The following is a 25350-nucleotide window of genomic DNA, read 5'->3' on the forward strand; positions in this document are numbered from 1 at the left end:
CAAGCACGAGAAAACAAATAAGCAAGCTGGACAGAAAAAAACAGCAAACAAAAAGCAAAAGCGGAACTTAGCTATGCAGAGCAGCAGGCCACAGGAACGATCCAGGAGGAAACAGGTCCAATACTAGAACATTGACTGGAAGCCAGGATCAAAGCACTAGGTGGAGTCAAATAGAGCAGCACCTAACGACTCCACCACATCACCTGAGGAAGGAATCTCAGAAGCCGCAGTACCACTTTCCTCCACCAACGGAAGCTCACAGAGAGAATCAGCCGAAGTACCACTTGTGACCACAGGAGGGAGCTCTGCCACAGAATTCACAACAGGCTTCTAAGGCCTAACATAAAAAAAATTGGGCTGTAGGCAATTTAAAATTGGTTCCAGGGGTACACGGGCAGCAGTGGTCTGGTCAGTGGAGGACTAGTGGAAGGAGGGACCGCAGACAGGCTTCTAAGGCCTAACATAAAAAAATTGGGCTGTAGGCAATTTAAAATTGGTTCCAGGGGTACACAGGCAGCAGTAGAATGGTCAGTGGAGGCCTAGTGGAAGGAGGGACCGCAGACAGGCTTCTAAGGCCTAACATAAAAAAAATGGCTGTAGGCAATTTAAAATTGGTTCCAGGGGTACACGGGCAGCAGTAGAATGGTCAGTGGAGGCCTAGTGGAAGGAGGGACCGCAGACAGGCTTCTAAGGCCTAACATAAAAAATTGGGCTGTAGGCAATTTGAAATTGGTTCCAGGGGTACACGGGCAGCAGTGGTCTGGTCAGTGGAGGACTAGTGGAAGGAGGGACCGCAGACAGGCTTCGAAGGCCTAACATAACAAAAATGTCAATACAATGGTATTGTCAGTGCCAGGCATTTAAGGATGTCAGCGCATAGACTAAACATTGGTGGAGCTGTGAGAGATAATTTTGCAAGTGGTAGAGCACTGTTTGAGCTGGGGGGGAACTCTCTTGTGGCCGGCGGGACAGGCCCAGGGCTCCTCATGTTACAACATTGTGTCTGACGTTGGGTGCGCACCATTACCGCCAGAGACACTTTATTGTACTATGAGGGACCCAGTGTCAGTGCCGTCGACCAAAAGCGGGCACACCCACCTCTTCAGACAAACAGCACTCTCACGGGTGCTGGCGCCAAGTGGCGATACCACGGCCCCGTGTGGGGAGTTTGGCCATTTAGGGAGGTGTTAACATGTCATATGCTGGACAATCAGGTGCTGCAAATTACGAGATTGGAAAACTCATTCAGAATAGTCCACAGGCAAGACCTTTTCATAGGAAAGCTAGGTGTCGACCGGGCAAGGTGGGGCAAAAGATTTCGAAATCCAGTTGTGGTTCATTTTAATGAAGGTTAGATCATCTACATTTTGAGTAGCCAGACGGGTCCTTTTTTCGGTTAATATTGAACCTGCAGCTCTGAATACTCTTTCGGATAGGACACTAGCTGCCGGGCAAGCAAGCTCCTGCAATGCATATTCTGCCAATTCTGGCCAGGTGTCTAATTTGGATGCCCAGTAATCAAATGGGAATGACGGTTGAGGGAGAACGTCGATAAGGGATGAAAAATAGTTAGTAACCATACTGGACAAATGTTGTCTCCTGTCACTTTGAATTGATGCTGCAGTACCTGTCCTGTCTGCGGTCATAGCAAAATCACTCCACATCCTGGTCAGAAAACCCCTCTGTCCAACGCCACTTCTGATTTCTGCCCCTCTAACACCTCTGGTCTGCTGGCCCCTGCAGCTCGTGTGAGAACGATCACGGGCGCTGTGTGCTGGGAATGCCAGAAGCAAACAGTCAACAAGAGTTGATTGTTTGGTTGTTAATATTAGTTCCAAGTTCTCATGTGGCATTATATTTTGCAATTTGCCTTTATAGCGAGGATCAAGGAGGCAGGCCAACCAGTAATCGTCATCGTTCATCATTTTAGTAATGCATGTGTCCCTTTTGAGGATACGTAAGGCATAATCCGCCATGTGGGCCAAAGTTCCAGTTGTCAAATCTGCGATTGTGCTTGGTTGAGGGGCAGTTTCAGGCAAATCTACGTCACTTGTGTCCCTCAAAAAACCAGAACCCGGCCTTGCCACGCCACCAATTTCCAGTGGCCCCGGAAAAGCTTCCTCATTAAAAATACAATCATCCCCATCATCCTCCTCGTCCTCCTCCTCTTCGCCCGCTACCTCGTCCTGTACACTGCCCTGGCCAGACAATGGCTGACTGTCATCAAGGCTTTCCTCTTCCTCTGCTGCAGACGCCTGATCCTTTATGTGCGTCAAACTTTGCATCAGCAGACGCATTAGGGGGATGCTCATGCTTATTATGGCGTTGTCTGCACTAACCAGCCGTGTGCATTCCTCAAAACACTGAAGGACTTGACACATGTCTTGTATCTTCGACTACTGCACACCTGACAACTCCATGTCTGCCATCCTACTGCCTGCCCGTGTATGTGTATCCTCCCACAAAAACATAACAGCCCGCCTCTGTTCACACAGTCTCTGAAGCATGTGCAGTGTTGAGTTCCACCTTGTTGCAACGTCTATGATTAGGCGATGCTGGGGAAGGTTCAAAGAACGCTGATAGGTCTGCATACGGCTGGAGTGTACGGGCGAACGGCGGATATGTGAGCAAAGTCCACGCACTTTGAGGAGCAGGTCGGATAACCCCGGATAACTTTTCAGGAAGCACTGCACCACCAGGTTTAAGGTGTGATCCAGGCAAGGAATGTGTTTCAGTTGGGAAAGGGAGATGGCAGCCATGAAATTCCTTCCGTTATCACTCACTACCTTGCCTGCCTCAAGATCTACAGTGCCCAGCCACGACTGCGTTTCTTTCTGCAAGAACTCGGAGAGAACTTCCGCGGTGTGTCTGTTGTCGCCCAAACACTTCATAGCCAATACAGTCTGCTGACGTTTGCCAGTAGCTGCCCCATAATGGGAGACCTGGTGTGCAACAGTGGCAGCTGCGGATGGAGTGGTTGTGCGACTGTGGTCTGTGGACGAGCTCTCGCTTCTGCAGGAGGACGAGGAGGAGGAGGAGGGGGTGCGAACGGCTACAGCCAACTGTTTCCTAGACCGTGGGCTAGGCAGAACTGTCCCAAAATTGCTGTCCCCTGTGGACCCTGCATCCACCACATTCACCCAGTGTGCCGTGATGGACACGTAACGTCCCTGGCCATGCCTACTGGTCCATGCATCTGTTGTCAGGTGCACCTTTGTGCTCACAGATTGCCTGAGTGCATGGACGATGCGCTCTTTAACATGCTGGTGGAGGGCTGGGATGGCTTTTCTGGAAAAGAAGTGTCGACTGGGTAGCTCGTAGCGTGGTACAGCATAGTCCATCAGGGCTTTGAAAGCTTTGCTTTCAACTAACCGGTAGGGCATCATCTCTAACGAGATTAGTCTAGCTATGTGGGCATTCAAACCCTGTGTACGCGGATGCGAGGCTAAGTACTTCCTTTTTCTAACCATAGTCTCATGTAGGGTGAGCTGGACTGGAGAGCTGGAGATCGTGGACCTAGCGGGGGTGCCGGTGGACATGGCAGACTGAGAGACGGTGGGAGATGGTATTGTTGCCGCCGGTGCCCTAGATGCAGTGTTTCCTACTACGAAACTGGTGATTCCCTGACCCTGACTGCTTTGGCCTGGCAAAGAAACCTGCACAGATACTGCAGGTGGTGCGCAAAATGGTGGCCCTACACTGCCGGAAAGGATGTTGCGTTGCTGACTAGCTTCATTGGCCGAGGGTGCTACAACCTTAAGGGACGTTTGGTAGTTAGTCCAGGCTTGCAAATGCATGGTGGTTAAATGTCTATGCATGCAACTTGTATTGAGACTTTTCAGATTCTGCCCTCTGCTTAAGGTAGTTGAACATTTTTGACAGATGACTTTGCGCTGATCAATTGGATGTTGTTTAAAAAAATGCCAGACTGCACTCTTTCGAGCATCGGATCCCTTTTCAGGCATTGCAGACTGAGCTTTAACCGGATGGCCACGCTGTCCTCCAACAGGTTTTGGCTTTGCCACGTGTTTTTTCCCATCTACGGGCCCGGCAGATGGAACCTGTTGCGATGTTGATGCCTGCTGCGGCCCCTCCTCCTCCGCTTCAGAACTACTGCCGCCTGCACCCTGTTCCCCCAATGGCTGCCAATCGGGGTCAACAACTGGGTCATCTATAACCTCCTCTTCTAGCTCGTGGGCAACTCCGTCTGTGTCACCGTGTAAGTCGGTGGTAGAGCGTTCGTGACGGGGCAACATAGTCTCATCAGGGTCTGATTCTGGATCAGTACCCTGCGAGGGCAATGTTGTGGTCTGAGTCAAAGGACCAGCATAGTAGTCTGGCTGTGGCTGTGCATCAGTGCACTCCATGTCAGATTCAACTTGTAATGGGCATGGCCTGTTAACTGCTTCACTTTCTAAGCCAGGGACGGTATGTGTAAAGAGCTCCATGGAGTAACCCATTGTGTCACCTGCTGTATCCATCTCTGTTGTTGTTTTTGCTGAAGAGGATAAGGAAGCGACTTGTCCTTGACCGTAAACATCCACTAACGACGCGCTGCTTTTACATTTACCAGTTTCAAAAGAGGAGGCAAAAGAGCTAGAGGCTGAGTCAGCAAGATAAGCCAAAACTTGCTCTTGCTGCTCCGGCTTTAAAAACGGTTTTCCTACTCCCAGAAAAGGGAGCGTTCGAGGCCTTCTGTAGCCAGACGACGAACCTGGCTCCACAGCTCCAGACTTAGGTGCAATATTTTTTTTCCCACGACCACCTGATGCTCCACCACTACCACTACCCTCATTACCAGCTGACAATGAACGCCCACGGCCACGACCTCTTGCACCAGACTTCCTCATTGTTTTAAAAACATAACCAAACTAACGGTATTTGTTGCTGTCAAACAACTTACACGGTGAGCTATAACTTCAGTATGATTTAGATACCCCTTTACAGGTGGGTGAGACCGCAACGAAAATCAGGCACAATGTTACACACTCTGTTTTTGGTGGCACCAAATGAGAGAGATGCCACACACGCAGGACTGTCACTGAAGCACAAATATAAATATTAATCTCACACTGTTTTTTTTAATTTTTTCAGGGAGAATTTAGAAACCCCCCCCCAAAAAAAGATTTTTTTAAGAAGAATTTAGAAAACAAATAAAAAAAAGTGATTTTTTCAGAGAGAATTTAGAAACCAAATAAAAAAAAAAAATAGGCTTTCTATGGCCCACTATCTGAGAGAGATGGCACGCTCAGGAATGGCACACAAGCCGAAAGGCCAATATTAATCTCCCACTGTTTTTTTTTTCAGGGGAAATTTATAAACCCAATAAAAAATAAATAAATAGGCTTTCTATGGCCCACTATTTGTGAGAGAGATGGCACGCTTAGGACTGGCACACAAGCCGAAAGGCCAATATTAATCTCCCACTGTTTTTTTTTCAGGGAGAATTTATAAAACCAAAAAAAAATAAATAAATAGGCTTTCTATGGCCCACTATTTGTGAGAGAGATGGCACGCTTAGGACTGGCACACAAGCCCAAAGGCCAATATTAATCTCCCACTGTTTTTTTTTTTCAGGGAGAATTTATAAAACCAAAAAAAAAATAAATAAATAGGCTTTCTATGGCCCACTATTTGAGAGAGAGATGGCACGCTTAGGACTGGCACACAAGCCCAAAGGCCAATATTAATCTCCCACTGTTTTTTTTTTTTTCAGGGGAAATTTATAAACCCAATAAAAATAAATAAATAGGCTTTCTATGGCCCACTTTTTGACAGAGAGATGGCACGCTTAGGACTGGCACACAAGCCCAAAGGCCAATATTAATCTCCCACTGTTTTTTTTTTTCAGGGGAAATTTATAAACCCAATAAAAAATAAATAAATAGGCTTTCTATGGCCCACTATTTGTGAGAGAGATGGCACGCTCAGGACAGGCACACAAGCCCAAAGGCCAATATTAATCTCCCACTGTTTTTTTTTTTCAGGGGAAATTTATAAACCCAATAAAAAAAAAAAAAATAGGTTTTCTATGGCCCACTATTTGAGAGAGAGATGGCACGCTCAAGACAGGCACACAAGCCCAAAGGCCAATATTAATCTCCCACTGTTTTTTTTTTTTCAGGGAGAATTTAGAAAACCCCCCCAAAAAAAACAGAAAAAAAATTAGGCTTTCTATGGCCCACTAAGTGAGATGGCACACACAGGGATGGCACTCGAGCAGAAATGCCAATCTTAATCTCCCACAGCTTTTTTTTTAGGGAGAATTAAAAAAACAAAAAAAAAAACAAAAAAAAACAGGGACTGTCCTACAATTACTATCTCCCTGCAGTAATCTCAGCCAGGTATGGCAGGCAGCAATAAGGAGTGGACTGCTGCACAAATTAAATAAAAAGTGTGGACAAACAAACAAGATAGCTGTGCAGAAAGGAAGGAACAAGAGGATTTGTGCTTTGAAAAAAGCAGTTGGTTTGCACAGCGGCGTACACACAGCAATGCAGCTATCAGGGAGCCTTCTAGGGCAGCCCAATGAGCTACAGCGCTGAGGGGGAAAAAAAAAAAAATGTAGCTTCCACTGTCCCTGCACACCGAAGGTGGTGTTGGGCAGTGGAAATCGCTACAGCACAAGCGGTTTGGTGGTTAATGGACCCTGTCTAACGCTATCCCTGCTTCTGAAGCAACCTCTCCCTACGCTCAGATCAGCAGCAGTAAGATGGCGGTCGGCGGGAACGCCCCTTTATAGCCCCTGTGACGCCGCAGACAGCAAGCCAATCACTGCAATGCCCTTCTGTAAGATGGTGGGGACCAGGACCTATGTCATCACGCTGCCACCACTCTGCGTCCACCTTCATTGGCTGAGAAATGGCGCTTTTCGCGTCATTGAAACGCGACTTTGGCGCGAAAGTTGCGTACCGCATGGCCGACCCCGCACAGGGGTCGGGTCGGGTTTCATGAAACCCGACTTTGCCAAAAGTCGGCGACTTTTGAAAATGAACGATCCGTTTCGCTCAACCCTAGTGGAGAACATACAAACTTCTTGCAGATGTTGTCCTTGGTGGGATTTGAACCCAGGACTCCAGGACTAGTGTTAACTTAATTGTATAATTGTAGGTTTTTAGCCTGGAAGAGGTATGATGTTAGGTCAAAGTCTCAACAAAGTGGATGTACCTTGTCGATGGCTGTTGGTCTCACGTGAATTGGCCAATTTATGAGCTAAGTATCTTCATTTTTACTTATTATTGCAGCAATGCAATTCCAATGTCATGTAGTCAATGTTTACACACTATAGTTTACAGCTTGAATTTGCTGCTTAATTTTCCTTACATCTCCTATTCATTTTGTCTCAGACCCTAGAAAATCCAAAGACAGAAAACAGAATATGCTGATTACTAGAGTTTGGATTTTCGTGGACTATTTGCTTTTAATTTTGATGGTATCTCAGCTATGGAGCAGTAAGTATGAGCTTTCATCCTGATCATCTTTTATCTTGCCCGGTGACATTGTGGAGTCAGTCTTACAATACCGATCCCTATTGTCTGTCCTGTATATTGGCAGGAGTCACTCGCCTGCGCTAGTGTTACTGAGCCTTGAAAAAACTTGGCACGTGAGTTGAAGAACTGTGAAATAAAGTTCCTTTTATCATTGCAATCAAAATGTTGAACATTTTCGGTCTTGTATTCAGACCTTCATCAGAACTGATTGCCGGGGGTTAGGAGAGGAACCTGTATACTAGTGCATAAGATGGTCACACACTGAGCATGTGTGACCATTAATGCTGGAGATAAGAAAAGGGTATTCTGAGACGGAATAAAAAAAAATAGAGTGTTCAATAAGAAAAATTTATCAGCAACAGAGTACACAGTACATACAAATTTCATTGTGCCTCTCTCCTAAGTTATACCTCCTGACAACGTTTTGGTCTAGTTGATGTTTCTCCTGAAAATTATTTCAAAAGTGGTAAAAAAAAGTTCCTTTATGAATATTACAACTATAAAGTTATAATATAAATCCTGTTTTCATCTAACCAGTATCAATTATTTAGTTTAAAGGTAGTTTTTGTAATGATGCTACAAAATAAGGAGACGGGAAGAAGTATGTACAAGATAAGGGTTGCTTCAAAGGAGTGAGGCAATCATTTCTTCTGCAATAGATCCCAGCATATCAAGTCATCATTGTGAGTGATGAACTTATAGCACTTGTCCGAGGGTGAAAATTTTCTCAAGAGTTCAGACGTTGAGATATCTGGTGCTGCTTGCAGGGTCACCACAATGTTTGGCTACATAAACGGTACTTGACCTGCAGAACAAACATGGAGCAAGTATTGAGAAGTCATTGTCCTGGTCGTACAAGATTGTGACATTTGCATTAACTATTCTACATCTAAAGTTGCCACTGAAATATACAATTCTATGGTCTAATGGTGAATTGTGGTTGCACGATTGCTACCTCTCTAGCCAAGAAATTGCTCTTTTCTACTTGTGAAGTTGAAGCATTGATTGATCCATGGTGGAACACAACTGGTGTACGACTCCAAGCTTCCCCAAAGTGTTCCTCAAAGCTCTGAGGTTGTTTCAAAGGCAATACCCACAAAAAAAGTTAGCAAACTTTTGGACAATTTTATGGCTCAGATCCTGTACCCAAATATGGAGTAGGAGGAGCATTTGATCCCCTTCAGAATACCCCTATGAGTCAAAGGTCCTAACTTTAACCTCACATCATCTGAAGTATATACAGTACATATACATAAATGTTTTTTGTTTTTTTTAATCCAGACACAAACTGTCAAGAACCTGATTATGGAATACACATAGATCCACACGTGCAAGTACAGAGAGGTCTATGTGCTCACGTTCCCTGCACATTTACTGTGCCCACAAATATAAGACTAAGGACAAATATCATTGGATCCTGGTACAGTTCACGGACAGGTCAGCTTGTGGCTGCCCAAGGAGATTCTACACATTACACTAATGGACGTTTCGAACTGATTGGGAATGTAACCAGAGGAGACTGTTCGTTGTACATTCAAGAACCACTGAGTACAGATGAGGGCGTGTATTTTTTCATAATCAAGGATCCAGAGATAAATTTCACCTATACAAACATCCAGCCTTATGTGCAGGTAACAGGTGAGTGATGACCAAAGACATCCTCTTCACCCTTTCACCAGTTCTCATCTTTTCAATCCATTTAAAAAGTAAAGATGTAGAATAAAACTTCACTTTTATTTCCAATATTTCAATATAAACCTTTATTGGTATAAATGTGTATCAAATTAACTGAAGAAAAACAGAAAATATGGTTTACAGGTAAAGACAAGTAATGTGTTGTGGCTGGGATTAGGATTAGCGATGAGCGAGTGTGCTCGTTACTCGAGTTTTCCGAGCATGCATGGGTCTTCTCCGAGTATCTTGGGTGTGCTCATAGGTTATGTTCGTGTCTCCGCAGCTGCATGATTTGCGGCTGCTAGACAGCCTGAATACATGCCGGGATTCCATAACAAACAGGCCATCCCTTCATGCATTCAGGCTGTCAAGCAGCCACAAATCATGCAGCTGTGGTGACTCAAACATAATCTACGAGCATGCCGAAGATACGTGGCGAACACCCGAGCATGCTCGAAAAACTCCAGTAATGAGCACACTCGCTCATCACGAATTGGGCTGTGTCCAACCAGACATTTCATTACTCCTTGATTTTTTTTCAATACCATAGAGCTGGGCCCTGGTCTATTCCTACACTAAAACTCTACTGTCAGTATAAGGCGATTAGCATCACCATGGTAATCACAACTGCGATGTAGCACCATGGCGATGCTAATTGCTTATGCAGTGATGCGAGACTGGGGATCTGCGCAGGCGCAATATGATCATGACTGGGTCCCCTTCAGTTCCGGTCTCTTGATACCGTATGATTCCGGTTTATTGGCGTGAGTGGTGCGCATGCGCTGCCTGACTTACCCGGCACTGCCTAATCCTAATGGCGTCTACAACAGGTGCGGCGCAGATGGATATCAGGTACCATGGGTGTGTTTTTCGCCCCCATGCGCGCCGCATCATGACACTTATGGATTGTGCACTTTTTTTGTGTGGGGATTTGGGCGCGCATGCGCCAATTACACTGGTGTGTCGACCTCCTATAAATGGTGCAGGAAGAGCGAGAAACTGTTATCACTCCCCCTTTGAAAAAGCAACTACGCGAAACGCGCGTCAGGGGTGGTGGGAAGGCCACACTAAGACGGACTTATGATGAGTAAGCTCAAACTACCTTGGTGATATGTGTGTACATGAGATTGTACGACCTTTAGCTATATATGGGGCTTCTCGGTGCCTGGGAGACGATCCCTCATTGTAGAAACACTGGTATCCTAGTAACCTTGTTCTTTTGATACTTACCCAGGTCATATTGCATTGGTGTGCCTTACCTTTAGTGTACTGGCTGGTCTTCCTCCTCTCCACATGGTGGAATTTTGTATATATTCTGTCATGTTGTTTATTTGTATGTTACCCTTTTGATATTTGTTTATTAATAAAATATCTGCATATTTTTCTACAAATTTTAGTGTCTATGCTCCCTTATTCGCTAGTGTATCATATTTGGGATTAGGAGTGACACTCCTGATTATATTATATAGTTGTTTGATACATGGGAGAGCTTTGTGTTAGATACTGACCATGCTCTCGGCCACTCATTGCATTACATGCTTAGTGATTATTGTATTTGTAAGTACAAAATGTGTAGAGTGCCCACCTCGTATTCTCACAACTCAACTTTCCGGCCCATAGTCATAATCCCCTGGTTCCCATTAGGCATCACTAAGTGCATGGAACATGGGAAAAATTAAACTGCTAACCAGTACGTGGAGCCTTTGAGATCAATAGTGTAACCTAAGATCAAGTTATATTACATAAATTATTAAAGATGAGCAAATCTGCCCAAAAATCTAAATTGGAAGTTCACCTGAATTTTTCTCTTCAAATCCAATTAAAAAATGATCATCACCTCTAACAGAATAAATGAGATGTGAATAGTTGCCAGCAGCTATCACAGCATTATAAATGAGCTAAAGAGAGCAGCAGACACTGTGTGCCCCAAGGTGTATTCAAACACTGATTATGTGCAATTTGATCTGTATTACTGCCCTATAGACTTTACTTGTACACTCCTCTACTTTAAAATTGCAACAAAAAAAATTAATAGTTGTGGAATTTTTTAAATTGTAGGGTGGATAAACATGGTATTGATATGAAAATTATGGGGAAAAAGTAACAACATTTAAAAAAAAAAACGTATTCAGTATGGAGTATGATCCACATGCAGAAATTCTCACTCATACAGCCTCGGCTGTTAACAGTAAGGTTATTAATAGACGTATAAATAATGTTCTGCCCCTGGATGGACTTGAGAAAATCATCAAGATCCACTGCTGGCAGCTTCCATTGAAATTGTCAACCATTGAACCAGTTCTTGCATTATTTTGCATTTTTGTAGAGCTCAAAGATAAACCTTCAATCTCTTCTACAAGGCTGGTGGATGGGAAGAAGGTGACGTTGAAATGTATAAGTCCTGGTAAATGCCGTAATATAACAACACCACATTTTTCATGGGAAGGAGTCACGATTGATTCAACACCGAAGACCTATAAGACAACCTATATAGTTAGTGGCTTACGAACCTTCGATTCTAGAATGACTTTTACACCAAAGAAGTCCCACAACAATTCTACATTATTCTGTAGAGCGACTTTCAATCAAGGCTTGTACACAGTGGAGAAGCGAACTCTGAATGTCGAATGTAAGTCATATTCATCACATATCTTCATATCATCCATAATGCCAGGGCTGAAGAGATCGTTGTGTGTTTTAAGTGACTTCTACATGCACTGTGGATTTTTTATTCTGGTCTTAATATTGTTGCCACTAAAATAATCTGTTCAATTGAGATTCATGGTCCAGTTTATTTAATCATGTCATCATCTTAGGATGGATACATTTTTACCTGAGACCACCTCATAATTATGAAATAGGAAACTGTTATAGCATTTACACGATAGCCAGGAATTTGAAATGAGTGAATTGAATTTATTCGGAACGTCCCAAAATTCTACCATTCCGAAAAATCTAAATTTTGGGCAATTTGCTTTGTCTGGATTCATCAAAATTCTAAAATAAAATAATAACAAAGCAAATAATACTCACTCATCCAGGCCCTCTTGCTGCCCAACCACTGTAAATTCTGCTCTCCGCTATAGTCTTCAACTGTCTTCTCCTTCCATGTACCGGTAGACTTGGCCCCTCTGTGCTGACTATGCCTCAAAACATCAGGACGTCATCCCAAGACATCATTATATATCCAAAAACTCGGCACTCAACTTAAGTTAAAGGGAACCTGTCACCCCGAAAATCGCGGGTGAGGTAATCCCACCGGCATCAGGGGCTTATCTACAGCATTCTGTAATGCATTCTGTAATGCTGTAGATAAGCCCCCGATGTTACCTGAAAGAGGAAAAAAAGACGTTATATTATACTCACCCAGGGGCGGTCCCGCTGCTGGTCCTGTCAAACGGGTGTCTCTGGTCCGCTGCGGTGCCTCCCATCTTCATTACAAGACGTCCTCTTCTGATCTTCAGCCACGGCTCCGGCGCAGGCGTACTTTGCTCTGCCCTGTTGAGGGCAGAGGATAGTACTGCAGTGCGCAGGCGCCGGAAAGGTCAGAGAGGCCCGGCGCCTGCGCACTACAGTACTTTACTCTGCCCTCAACAGGGCAGAGCAAAGTACGCCTGCGCCGGAGCCGTGGCTGAAGATCAGAAGAGGACGTCTTGTAATGAAGATGGGAGGCGCCGCAGCGGACCAGAGACACCCATCGGACCGGACCAGAAGCGGGACCGCCCCTGGGTGAGTATAATATAACCTCTTTTTCTCCTCTTTCAGGTAACATTGGGGGCTTATCTACAGCATTACAGAATGCTGTAGATAAGCCCCTGATGTCGGTGGGCTTACCTCACCCGTGATTTTCGGGGTGACAGGTTCCCTTTAACAAGTGGTGGTTTATTGTTGTCCACTGTAGTAGCAAAACGTTTCGGTCTTACTTCAGACCTTCTTCAGTTACCGTTAGCAGTGCATCTACTGGGTTAAATCAACCGATAGGTTCAATGTGATAAAGGCTTGATCAGTATATCTATCCGTCAAAGTCTAGGTAGGTAGAGGAATGGTGCCTGTGCTTGTTTCAGGTGGAGACAGGTGTGGAGTGCGCCAGTGGCGTGTCTGGAGGCGGCGTCCACCGCTCGTGAGGGAACTTGTGCCTGTCTTTCTCACCAAGCAGCAATTTGAAAGGGTTGTCAACCACCCAAACAACCCCTTCCTAAATTCTATTTTTCCAATATAAAATTAAAACACCATATATTCACTTCTTGTATAGGTGCTGTTCCAAAGATGTCTACACCGAGACTCCCAAGGTTTGTGTGACATGATTATACCACTAAAGCACTACAGCCAATCTGTGGCCACTAATGGACTAGTGTGCTCTCATTTCCTTTGTACGTCCAAGGTTTGTCCAAAAGAAGTGAGACCTTAGCAGCCCATTAGTGACCACTGACAAGTAGATTGGCAATGTCATATGACATTGGGAGATGTGGTGTCAACATGGCTCCAGTTCGGGAGGTAAGCATTTTATTTTACATTGATAATTTCAGAAGGGAAGACTCAATAGGCCCCATACACATCAGATCGTTTGCCAGACCTTTCAAAATCAGTGGGTTCATACAATTAATTTTTTTTGGAGGCCTTTAGGAATTATAACGGCTAAGTGAAGCTGTGGCTCAGGGTTAAGATTAACAAAAATGCTCCTGTTTAAGAAATCCCTCCCATTGACCTATGCTATGTGGAAAGCAACATATTTTTGCAAATAATACATTTTACTGACGTATTTGCTAAGATTTTCATGTTTATTTTTTCCTAGATTCTCCATCTATCTATCTAACCAGTGAAGGTAAATTATTGTTATTAAATTTTTACTAAAATGTTGAATTTAGAGTCACGTCCGTCTAGGAGAGCCTCAATAAGGAAACAGGGATGTATAACTGCCAATATACAATCCATGAATCAAAGTCAGTATATGGCGGTCATGTAGGAGCGCTGAGGAGGCCGCCCAAAGGATGAAAAAAGTGTTGAGTACCGTCGCAGCTCCAGCCGAACACCTCCAAGGGAGGAAGGAAACAGGATCTGGTGATGGGAATCGGTCACAGGAGCACTGAAAGGAAACTCTGACACAGGATAGAGTTTAGCCACAACGCGTTTCGACGGACGTGCCGTCTTCATACAATCCATGAACCTTGATAATAACTCAAGTAGAAACTGTAATAGAGGACATTTTGGTTGTTAGCTTATTCTATTAACAAATACAATAATAAGTTCACTGGATTTGCCAAAGATACCTAAGCATCTGCTATATGTGGATCCAAGCTAGACTTTAGAATTGGTCCTGTGCACTGTGACGGGAATGGTAAAGTGGGCGCTCATGGATTTGGCTCCCTCCATTCATGTGTTTGGGAGTTTGGGAAATTGTAGAGGGCATCCAATAGATTTGGTTATTGGACAGAGCGGTCTGTAGTTACAGATCTCCCATTGAAATGAATTGAGACAACCAAACATGTGCAGCCATCTCTCTATTCCCAGAAGTAGGTACTGGAGTCGAATTCTCGAGATAGATGTGATCTCAGCAGACAGAAAAGGTAAGAAACTTTGTAGTGTATCTTATCAAAGAAATCTGCTTCTTTCAACACTTATGACTAGAGATAAGGTTCGGTTCGCTGAACGTCCTGATATTCGCCGAATAGTTCGACAAACGTACCCAAACCCCATTAAATTGAATGGAAGGCCAAACCAAATGTATATACAGCATGTTAAGGGGTGACAAAGAGATTCCCAAAAAGCAAAAATTAGGGTCAGACACCATGAAAAGTGGCATCAATTGACTCACGGTAGAAATGTGCTAATGGCACTACAGCAGTCAGCCATGGGCCATACATGAGGTATCAGGGTCTGGCCCAGCATTTACAATTTGGAATTTAAGTTTCAATTAAGACCTGGTAGTTAAGGGAGAGGTGTAAGCCTTCTTAGCTGGTCGCCCTGATACCTCATGCAACAGCTTGGCACAAACATCAGTTTCATAGAGTACTATTGGTAGAAAAATGTAATGATAGTAACACAGGTAATTGAGTGAAAGTAAGTGCAGACCTGCCTGTCTGGGAGCCCTACAGCTACAGGCAACACTCATGAAGGAGACCCAACTTGGATTCTCCACAATTCAAAAAAAAAAAAAAATTGGAAGAGTAACACTCAAGGTTGCTACCTCTATCCCCTCCTGACAACCACGGACAACAGAGAGGGGATCATTTCCCACTTCATCTCCTAACCGTTGCCCCTCCATCACTTCTTCCTCCTCCTACTCCTCAATTTGTTCCCTGGCTCCTTCACCTTCACTAACAGTTTATCTGGTACCATGAGCCTCCCTCGATTGCTGTAATTCACCCTCCCATTGTACCCGCCTATGTGCCTACAGTCCGGTACTCAGGGATATTGTTGTCTTTTCTGCATCCTCCTTCTGCTTCCACCTCTTCCTCTTGAACCACCAGCTCCTCATACAGACTTATCAAAGTGTGGTCCAGCATGTAGATGACTGGAATAGTAGTTCTGATGACGGCATCGCTAACCATCTTAGTAACCATTTTGAAACTGTGCAGAGGGATTCAAATGCCCTTCATCTGTGCCTACTCCGCAAGCATGATTTGCACCATGTCCGAACTGCGTTGGCCTAGGCTATGTAAAAGGACATACTTCACCAGTGCATGTTGCTACTGCCACAGATGCTGCAAGATGTACAGAGTGGAATTCTATCATGATGGAACATCGTTAATCAAATGGTTAACCGGTAGACTGAGAGACCTATGTAGTGATGCAAGTCGATGACCTGCAGGGAGGGATCGTCGGAAGGGAGCACATAGTGACCGTGCTTTCTGTAGCTGCACATCCAGGCCGGGATAGTGGCCGAAAAATTGCTGTACCACCAGGTTGAGAAAGTGAGCCATACAAGGCACATGTGTGAGGTTACCCTGGTGTAGGGTTGCCACCAGGTTTGTACCGTTATCGCATACAGCCTTCCCTAGCTCCAGGTTCAGTGAAGATAACCATTGCTCTAACTCAGCCTGGGCTGGCTGTCCACAACTCTTAAGCTGTGTGACTTCAATCTCCAAGGCATATTATTTTTATCACTGACTGTGGTGAGCCTTGGCTGCACAGTATTTATGTTGGGGATATTCCCCCTGCATTTTTGTAACACATGTCTCATTAAGAAAGTGGTTGAGGACACAGGTGGAGGTCCTAGAGGAGGTGGAGGTCCTAGAGGAGGTGAAGGACCTAGAAGCAGTGGATGAAGTGTTTGGGGATTTCAAGACTTGTGAAGCAGCCCTTTGACTACGTGCCCCCACAGCCACCAGAATCATCCAGTCCCCAGTCAGCAAGATGTAATGCCCCTGTCCATGTTTGCTCGTTCAGGTTTCAGTTGTGAAATGCATCCTGGAAGACATAATTTTTTTTAAGGGGATGGGTGATGTTGCCTGCAGCATGCTGGTGTAGTGCAGGCACTGCTTTCTTAGAGAAATAATGGCTACTTGGAAACTGGTACTGGAGGACTGCGATGGCCATGAACTTTCGGAAACCATCTGTATCCACCAGGCATAAAGGCAGCATTTCTGGGGCCAACAGATTGGAGATCATGGAGTTCAGACTCTTAGCTTTGGCATGTGTAGGAGGAAAAATTATTTTACTTGACCACATCTGCGGGAATGCGGGCTGGCTGTTGTGCTCAGAGATGGTGGAGTAGGGTGAACAGGACAAACTGTTGGACTGAGAGGTAGGTGCAGGCAGAGATGTTATAGTGGATTGAGAAAGATCTGTTGTGCTAGATGACACAAAAACAGCAGGCATGTCCACTTCCATGACAGCTGATGGGCTCTCACTGACCCAGTCTGTAATGGATAAATAAGTGGAGTTTCTGAGGCTGGAGAACTGGGTAAGAACACTTGGCATGGTGATGGATAAAGTAAAAGCAGCAGATGTGGGTGATAGGGAGGCTGGTGGTTGGCGAGGCCCATTATTTGGCATTTTAGCACAGTGAGATTCCCATACTAATGCATGTTGACCGCACATGTGCCGGTACATACATGTAGTTGTCAAATTATTGCAATTTGTTTCCTCTACTGAGGTTTTTTGACAAATTTGGCAGATAATTTAAGTTGGGTTATCCTTTGCGTCCGAAACAAAGCCCAGGTTAGGCAACCCTTGCTGCTCCTGTGAACTATAGACTCATGACGAGTGCTGGCCAGAGCCAGAGTTGTGGTTGAGTGATACTGGTTTGATGCTGGAAGATCGATTTCACATAGTACCGGATCCTAGCTAGCTAACAAGTTCATTTTCAGCAGCAGCACTAGCGCAGGAGCACTCTCTGCACTGTGACACTGAGAAAATGGTGCCAACAAAACAAGATGTCCGCTTTTATATGGACAGGGACATGTGACTTCAGCAGCCAATTACAGAAGACCTTGTGTCAGGATGTTGTGGATTACACTCTGCCGTTTCTCTGACCTCTCCCTGTACCCTCCCCTCATAAAACACAACCCCCTCGCTCATCACACAGCATCACTATCCTAGACAAAGTCAAAACACAAGCATTATTGGAATCGTGATCATTTACCGAACTGTGACCGAATTTTGCTGACTTTGAGGAAAAATGCTAGGGAAACTGAACACGAAATCCAAATGTGGTACATTCATACTGAATTTGAGATTGGTGAATGTTTTCCGAACACATGCGCCGCTCATCTCTACTTATGACAGACTTCTTCTCCCGCCTTTACCTCTTGAGCTCATCATTCACAACGAAAACATCTAAGAGTCAAAACAAGATGAGCTACCAGCTTACCGTGGCATCAGAGAAAGAAAGGATGCACAGATTTATATTAATAGATAGATAGATAGAAAATAGATAGATAGATAGATAGATAATAGATAGATGAACATTAGAAGAAAACAGACTTAGTTTTAGAAATGTTAGAGTTGTGAAGAGACCTCCTGGGTCATCAGGTCCAATCCTCAGCTCAATGCAGGAGTCACTAAACCGTCTCAGACAGATGTCTATCCAGCCTCTGTTTGAAGACTTCCATTGAAGGAGAACTCACCACCTCTCGTGGCCGCCTGTTCCACTCATTGATCACCCTCATTGTCAATTTTTTTTTAAATATCTAATCTGTATCTTCTCCCTTTCAGTTTCATTCCATTGCTTCTCGTGTTTGCATGTGTAGATGAGAATAATGATGATCCTTCTACACTGTGTCAGTCCTTCAGATATTTGCAGACAGCTATTAAGTCTCCTCTTAGCCTTCTGTTTTGCAGCTAAACATTCCCAGATCCTTTAAAAGTTCCTTGAAGGACACAATTTGCAGTTTGCTCACCATCCTGGTCGCTCTGCTCTTCTCTGAACTTGCTCCTGTTTTTCATTGTCTTTTTTAAAATGTGGAGCAAAGAACTGGACACAGTATTCCAGATGAGGCCTGACCAAGGAGGAGTAGAGGGGGATAATTACTTCATGTGATCTAGACACTATGCTTCTGTTAATACATACTAAAACTGTGTCTGCCTTTTCTGCTGCTGCTGCATCACACTGTTGACTCATGTGCAGTCTGTGATAAATGTATTTAATATCTTTCTCAGGTGTTGTTATCAATGATACAACCGCTGTGATTATGGAGGACGGAGATTCTGTAACTCTTCGGTGCATTGTAGACAGTAACCCGAATGCTTCCGTCACTTGGTATAAAGAAGACATGATGGTTCATCGCAACATAAGTAACCAGACTGTCACTATTCAACTCATCAGAATTACGGAAAATGATGCCGGGAGATATCAGTGTTCTGCAATGAATGAACATGGGGTCACAAATAGGAGCATTCAAATCATATATCGAAGTAAGTAGAAAATATTTGCCTTATATGCGATCAAATTGTAAAAGAGTCGGTTTTGGATGTGAGGACTTTGATCCTCAAAGAAGTTGTCTAATTTTATGTGTTCAGGAGTGCACTGCTCCTCTGCTTCATGACTCCTTATTTGCAGAGCGGTGATGCTCTTCTGAATAATTGGCAGTTCGGACAATAGGAGACATCGTTGGAGACTATTGAAGCAAGTGAAAAATAGAAAAAAAGTTTTTAAAAAATAGAAAAAAAATAAATAAAAGTTCAAATCACCCCCACAATCCAAACTGTAAGGTTGAACCATTTATACAAAACACATACAAGCCCATGTTTACTGCACTTGGGTATGATTCTGGTTGTATAGTTCACATTTTTATCTGTTTTATATGTATCTATTCACATGCAGATGAAGCATCTAAAGCAATTTTCATTCTACAACTAATTGGATTGATCTGCCTACTGCTGCTTGTATTGCTGCTTGCATTTACTCTTTGCAGGTAATGTATATTAATAATCCAAATTATTGTGCACTAGTAACCTTTCTATCTATTGTCCAGTTCTTAAAACTCAATTCCATACCCGTTATTATTATTATTATTATACATTTTTATAGGTTTACATGTGAAAGGGGCAGTTATAGACAAGCACAATAAGTATGAGCAAAACAAGGCACACACAAGTAGAAAAGGAGAAAGGACCCTGCCGCGAGGACTCACAGTCTACAGAGGATGGGTGAGGATACACTAGGAAAGGGTAGAGCTGGTTGTACGGTGGTTCGGTAGGTTCAGGATCACTGCAGGCTGTAGGCTTGTCGGAAGAGGTGAGTCTTCAGGTTCCTTTTGAAGGTTTCCGTGGTAGGCGAGAGTCTGATGTGTTGGGGTAGAGAGTTCCAGAGTATGGGGGAAGCACGGGAGAAGTCTTGGATGCAGTTGTGAGAGGAAGAGATGAGAGAGGAGTAGAGAAGGAGATCATGAGAGGATCGGAGGTTGCGTGTGGGTAAGTACCGGGCGACCATGCCACAGATGTATGTAGAAGACAGGTTATGGATGGCTTTGTATGTCATAGTTAGGGTTTTGAACTGGAGCCTCTGGACAATAGGAAGCCAGTGAAGGGCCTGGCAGAGAGGAGAGGCTGGGGAATAACGGGGAGAAAGGTGGATTAGTTGGGCAGCAGAGTGTAGGATGGATTGCAGTGGTACCAGAGTCCTAGAGGAGAGGCCAGAGAGTAGTAGTAGTAGTAGTAGGTAGTAGGAGGTTGCAGTAATCGAGGCAGGAGATGATAAGGGCATGCACTAGCGTTTTTGAGGTTTCATGGTCAAGGAATGCACGGATCTGGAGAATATTTTTGAGTTTGAGTCGGCAGGAGGAGGCAAGGGCTTCGATATGAGGCTTATTGGGGTATTATGAGTTGGAGACCAGCTACAAAGAGCGTCACTTTTTCTGGAGGTTCCGGCATCTACATACCTTGCATAAACAGCCCAATAATTTATTTATGCATACAGTGTAATACTTTGTTTACCCTGGCACTGCAGGCAAACTGAACACTTGCTGCCAGGATCCTCTCCAGAAAAGATTTTAGAAATTGTAACTACTTTATAATTGAACTTTCAGCAAAAAAAATCCCTTTTTTATCTTCTAAACAGCAGTAATAATTGTCACATGTTAACTGTTTTTATAGAAAGATACTGAAGAATTCAAGAAGCATCAAGGTATGTGAACTGCTGAGATAATCAAGACAGCCAACTAAAATTTGACTTGTTGGGGCATGTGAATGTTAGAGTGGGTCCCCTGCGTTCATCGCTTGTGGAGAAGTCAAAAGTTGTGAAGAAAGAGCAACTCTGCTCTAGCTTTTTTTCAGCCCATCCAACTATTACGTGGTTGGCCCTTTCATGCCATGGTGCAGAGGAAAAGTCGTATTGGATCAAATAGGCAAAGTAACAAAAGTGAAACATTTTTAAGATGACATTTTTCAGACAAAATGGTCAACTATTGGAGTCGTCCCATATGGCTAACTACATGTAAACCATAAATAGCTGCAATAGTGAAAGCAGCAAAGTCCGACATTAGGGCTCTGTTGCCACAGATGGTGACGCACTTACAGGAACCGTTGATGCAGGACCTCCATCCTCAATTATTCCTCAGGGTACTGCTTTCTATGGTAACTTAAGAGATGGAAGAGGAGATTCGTAAAGTCCAGTCGTTGGCTCCTTTCGCTACTCGAGGGTCCAAATTATTTATGCCTAAGATTGCGGGTGTTACAGGAATTTCATGATTCTGTCTTGAGTGGTCATCTGTTGTGAATTCTGTTTTGGAACTCCCTCCTGTGGTCATGAATGGTACTTCGGCGAGTTCTGTCAATGGACTCCCTCTGGTGGCTGTGAGTGGAGCTGCTGGTTCTGAGATTCCTTTCACAGGTGATCTGGTTTATTCTTAGGCTGCTGCTCTATTTAACTCCACCTAGATCGTTACTCCATGCAACCTGTCAATGTTCCAGTACTGATTCAGTTCGCTCTTGGATCTTTCTGGTGACCGTCTTTGCCAGCAGAAGCTAAGTCCCTGCTAGTTTATTTTGTTGTTCTTGTTTTCTTGTCCACCTTGCTAATATTATTCTGTCTGGCTAGCTGGAAGCTCTGGGAGGCAGAGTGGCACCTCCGCACCGTTAGTCGGTGCGGGGGTCTTTTTGCACACTCTGCGTGGTCTTTTGTAGTTTTTGTGCTGACCGCAAAGTAACCTTTTCTATCCTCTGTCTGTTTAGGTAGTCTGGCCTCCCTTTGCTGAAACCTCTTTCATTCCTGTGTTTGTGTATTTCATCTTAACTCACAGTCATTATTTGTGGGGGGCTCCCTTTTCCTTTGGGGTATTTCTCTGAGGCAAGGTAGGCTTTTCTTTCTATCTCTAGGGGTAGCTAGCTCTTAGGCTGTGCCGAGGCGTCTAGGCCTGTTAGGTACACTCCACGGCTATTTCTAGTGTGTGTGATAGGATTAGGGATTGCGGTCAGCAGAGTTCCCACTTCCCAGAGCTTGTCCTGTGAGTTTAACCATCAGGTCTTTCCTGGTGCTCCTAACCACCAGGTCCGTAACAGTCATCCTGTGGTTACTGCTACATGGAAAGCCATTGCTAGATTTTTCTGTTGGCCGTCCATTAACGATTACCTAATGCAGAGACACTGTCTAGGTTTATTACCATATTGCAAGGTTACATGGGATCATTTTCAACATTGCGTCTGATAGGGGAGTCTAAATTCAAGAGATTTTTGTCGTATACTCAGGATTAACTTGTCATTTTACTCTTCTTATCACCCTGAAACCAACAATCAGACTGAGAGGACAAATCAATCTTTAGAACAAATTTTAAGGTGCTTTGTGGCAGCTCGGCAGGAGGAATGGTCTTCGTTTTTACCTCTCGTTGAGTTTGCCTTTAACAGTTTAGTAAATCAGTGTACTGGAACCACAAATTTGTCTGAAATTTTGGTTTTCATCACCATTTTGGTGAGTTTTCTAGTATTAGTTCAAAATGTCTTGGGGTGGAGGTCATCATGCGGAGACTTGGGGATCTTGAAGGGAGGTTCAAAAGAATCCACTGGTTTTTTTTACAAAATAATGTTAGTAAATTTGGCTTTAACAGCTCAATATTGAAATGAATCTTTGCACTTTATAATAATCCATCTGCTAGAGTGGTTTCCAACAACCACTCATCAGATAATTTTAAAATTTCTAATGGAATCAGACAAGGCTATGCTTTATCCCCTATTCTTTTGGCTCTAATTCTGGAGCCATTTGCTGAAAGAGTTAGAAATAATAGCATTATTAATAGGGTGGCTACTGAAATTAGAAATGATAAAATCAGTTTTTTTTGCGAACGATGGCATTCTTTTGTTGACAAATCCACTATCATCCTTGAGAGAAATTTCTAAAGAAATCTAAGGATTCGCTAAAGCAGTGTTCCCCAACTCCGGTCCTCAAGAGCCACCAACAGGTGATGTTTTCAGGATTTCCTTAGTATTGCACAGGTGATAATTGCATCATCTGCACAGGCAATAATTCCATCACTTGTGCAATACTAAGGAAATCCTGAAAACATGACCTGTTGGTGGCTCTCGAGGACCGGAGTTGGGGAACACTGAGCTAAAGACTGATATTATAAGATAAATTTATCTAAATCCAAAATGTTAGACTTAAACAGAGACAACGAGCTAAAATAAATTATTCAGGATGAGTTTGAATACAAATGGGAGGAGCAAACTATCTCATATCTGGGTATCGAAATTACAAGAGATCCGAACAATTGATAGAGGTTAACCTAGACATTGTAGACTAAACAAGAAGATTTATTGAAAATATCTAAGCACGAACTCTTATGATTGGAGAGAAACAAAAGTCACAAAATGCTTTTACTACCCAAATTACTGTACATCTTCAGAGTGAATCATCTTCTAATTAGTAAGGTATGTGACACGCCCACCAGGGCCGTGGGGTACCCAAAATCGGACCGGACAGTTCTATGGGGGAGGTCACGGGGCTGTGATCCATTTCAGTGGCCCTGGCCCTGTATGGCAGATAGCGTGAGCCTATTTCATGGGCACTGTCCTTTTCACTGTCAGCCCCGGGCTCTTGGTCTGCTACCATGCCTTCAGGTGTTTGGTGTCACCAAGGAACTTGCAGTCCCCTGCCCTCCAGATTTGGCTGTCAGGGTGTACAGCACCCGCCCAGCCAAGGACTCTGGCATCCCTTTTTATCTGCGCTCCGGTCAGCTATACCCAGTTTTTATTCCCCTGAGCTCTTGTCTCTGCTTCTGTCCCTTCCCTCTCCACAGACCAACTGCCAATGGTCCTTTCTCACTGTCCTGTCAAGAGCTCCAGCTGGCTCCTGTTTTCCTAACAACTCCCCTGTTTACTCTCTGAGCTGACTTCTTTCTGTCTCACTAACCCCACCTGCTGGACAGAATTTATAAGGAAGCTCCCCTTTCTTGCCTGGAGCAGGAATTGACATGTACACTGTGCTGCCTGGCATGGGGACCTTCCTTCTCACTTCCAGGCATGACATCACCCCTTAGAGGAAGGCAATGTCACCGTGGCAACCGGACCCTGGGGTGCCACATATGGATCTCTAAGTTTCAAGCTCAGTTATCGAGATTTGACTGGAAAAAGTAAATATTCACTTGTCGCTAAGAAAAGACTTCAAAATAGGACCTGGGAGTGTTGAATATTTCTTCCCATTATTTAACATCACTGATTAAACTGCTAATAATTTGTACAGCAGTTGGTAATTATTAGAAACATATTTTAATAAGAATATCTAAAAACCCTGATCTTTGCTCACTTGTTTGACAATAATTTTCTCACCCCAAGATCTCCGACAAAGTCAACAAATATTTACGCTTCGAAATCCCCGTGTAAGTCATTGAAATTTACTACGGTAGGATTAAAAACTGAAGTATCAATCAAGATTTTACATGTAATCATATCCCATTTAAATCTTAAAAACTGGAATAAGAAAGGCATCAAATTAATTTCAGATTTATTTCTAGACAATGACAAAAATCTTTCCACCTTTTATCTCTTGCAAGAGAAAAAAATCGAACTTGGTGACATTGATTTTGTACCAAATATGTGTATGTTTGATTTTTTTTATTGTTTTATACTGAATAGGATGAAAGGGGGGTGATTTGAACTTTTATATTTTTAAATTTTTTAAATATTTTTAAAGCATTATTTTTTTTACTTTTAGCATGCTTCAATAGTCTACATGGGAGAGTAGAAGCTGCCATAATCTGATCGGCTCTGCTACATATAGGTGATGATCAGATCGCCTGTCTGTAGCAGAATTGCTCACTTGATATGAGCAATCCGGCAGTGACAACCATAGAGGTCTGCTGGAGACCTCTGGTTGTCATGCCAACCCATCAGTGACTTGCAATCATGTGACGGGGTCACCGATGGGCGGAATTTCCGGCCCGCTTGCCGGAAACGTGAGTTAAATGTCTCTGTCAGAGTTTGACAGCGGCATTTAATGGGTTAACAGCCACGGGTGGATCACATGTTCAAAACAGCTGACAGAAGTTGGGAAAGATGTGGGCTCAGCTCCGGAACCCACATCAAAGGGAGGGACTCCGAGATCGGCGTACTATTATGTCCGATGTCGGCAAGGGGTTTAGATTGGGGAAAAGGTTTGGTTGTCATTTAGGAACAATAAACTTAAAGTGCCGTCGGTGAGGTTGGTACATAGTTTACTGGTCCATATGAGATCCTGGAGGTGGTCAATCCGGTGGCATTCAGACTAAAGCTTTCTCCATCCCTTCATATCCCTAACGTGTTCCATAAATCCATATTC

The 25350-nt window shown here is 43.9% G+C and overlaps 1 protein-coding gene across 1 annotated transcript in view; it reads left to right on the forward strand.

Annotated features, from left to right (window-relative positions):
* The window catches only part of LOC138652169 (uncharacterized), a 104260-nt gene that overhangs the window by 16409 nt on the left and 62501 nt on the right, over positions 1 to 25350 (forward strand). The window contains exons 3-9 of the mRNA XM_069742937.1: positions 7347 to 7451; positions 8772 to 9128; positions 11491 to 11793; positions 13957 to 13986; positions 18765 to 19019; positions 19429 to 19519; positions 20700 to 20730. Of these exons, the coding sequence (XP_069599038.1) occupies positions 7347 to 7451; positions 8772 to 9128; positions 11491 to 11793; positions 13957 to 13986; positions 18765 to 19019; positions 19429 to 19519; positions 20700 to 20730 (1172 nt within the window). The remainder of the gene's footprint in view (positions 1 to 7346; positions 7452 to 8771; positions 9129 to 11490; positions 11794 to 13956; positions 13987 to 18764; positions 19020 to 19428; positions 19520 to 20699; positions 20731 to 25350) is intronic.

This window comes from Ranitomeya imitator, chromosome 10, assembly GCF_032444005.1.
Source record: "Ranitomeya imitator isolate aRanImi1 chromosome 10, aRanImi1.pri, whole genome shotgun sequence".
NCBI lineage: Eukaryota > Metazoa > Chordata > Amphibia > Anura > Dendrobatidae > Ranitomeya > Ranitomeya imitator.